This window comes from Dendrobium catenatum, unplaced genomic scaffold (genome assembly GCF_001605985.2).
Source record: "Dendrobium catenatum unplaced genomic scaffold, ASM160598v2 original_scaffold_252214, whole genome shotgun sequence".
Classification (NCBI taxonomy): domain Eukaryota; kingdom Viridiplantae; phylum Streptophyta; class Magnoliopsida; order Asparagales; family Orchidaceae; genus Dendrobium; species Dendrobium catenatum.
In genome coordinates, this window is record NW_021570613.1 from 1 (window position 1) to 1,156 (window position 1,156).

At 47.9% G+C, this 1,156-nt stretch overlaps 1 protein-coding gene across 1 annotated transcript; it reads left to right on the top strand.

Annotated features, from left to right (window-relative positions):
- Positions 1-423: 423 nt before the first annotated feature.
- On the top strand, positions 424-983 carry LOC110116357 (DNA-binding protein HEXBP; the record flags this gene model as incomplete). Its single annotated transcript, XM_020849899.2, is given in 1 exon segment — positions 424-983. A coding segment is annotated over 1 exon segment (522 nt), but the record flags the coding sequence as incomplete, so codon positions are not given.
- Between the last annotated feature and the right edge of the window lie 173 nt (positions 984-1,156).

A 1,156-nucleotide genomic window follows, 5' to 3' on the forward strand; every position in this document is an offset into this window, starting at 1 on the left:
ACGTGTCCCGTGTTCGTGTCGTGTCGTGTCGTATCTGTGTCGCCGTGTCCGTGTCTGTGCATCATAGGTTATAATCTGATTGACTTGATGTAACTGTCCAGACTCAAGTTCCTGAAGGCTTGTCTGCTTTTCGAGAAATTATTCTGTGCGGACACCGGATTGTCCGGAGACAAATAAGAGCGCGCCACGTCACCCAGTACACAGTAAAAAAATGATGTGGTACGCTCTAATTTGTCTCCGGATGCCGTTCGGGCCTTACACAGAATAATTAATCCTGCTTTTAATAGCATTTTGAGCTGTTAAATTACTTCATTCAAAACACATATCTTACGCTATTTCTATTGTTTTTATTCTTGCTTTAATTGCACGACTGGTTGAGCCTCAATTTACTAATATTCTCTTGTATTGTGCTATGCTAAAAGCCACATTGCAGCTGAGTGCACTGCTAAAACCATCTGTTGGAACTGCAAGGAAGCTGGGCATATTGCTAGCGAATGCAGCAACCAGGCTGTCTGTCATAATTGTAACAAAAGTGGGCATCTGGCTCGAGACTGCACTGATTCTGGTTTATCAGTCTCCGAGACTCGGCTCTGCAACAATTGTCACAGGCCAGGCCACATTGCTGCAGATTGCAGCAATGAGAAGGCCTGCAACAATTGCCGCAAAGCCGGCCACCTTGCTAGAGAGTGTCGCAATGATCCAGTATGCAATCTCTGCAATGTATCCGGCCATGTTGCCCGTCGGTGCCCAAAGTCTAGCCTGGCATCTGAGATCCAAGGAGGACCCTTCCGCGATATTGTGTGTCGAATGTGTAATCAGCTCGGACACATCAGCCGCGACTGCGCAGCAACTGTCACCTGCAACACATGCGGGGGGCGAGGCCATATGTCCTATGAGTGCCCATCTAGCCGAATGTTTGAACGTCGCATGTTCCGGAGGTTCTGATGCGTTTGTTTGCATTCCCTGTCTGGAAAGTTAACATTCATGGATTTCTCAAGATGGTAGCTTATTCATGGCTTTGGCCACACCTTATTCTGGTGTCTGTAATGAGAACAATTATTACGTCCTCTGACCTGACGTAGAGGTACGTTCGGCCGCCAATAACATATCGCCACGTGGTCTTACTCCTTACCGCGCGGCCCGACGACTTGACCCG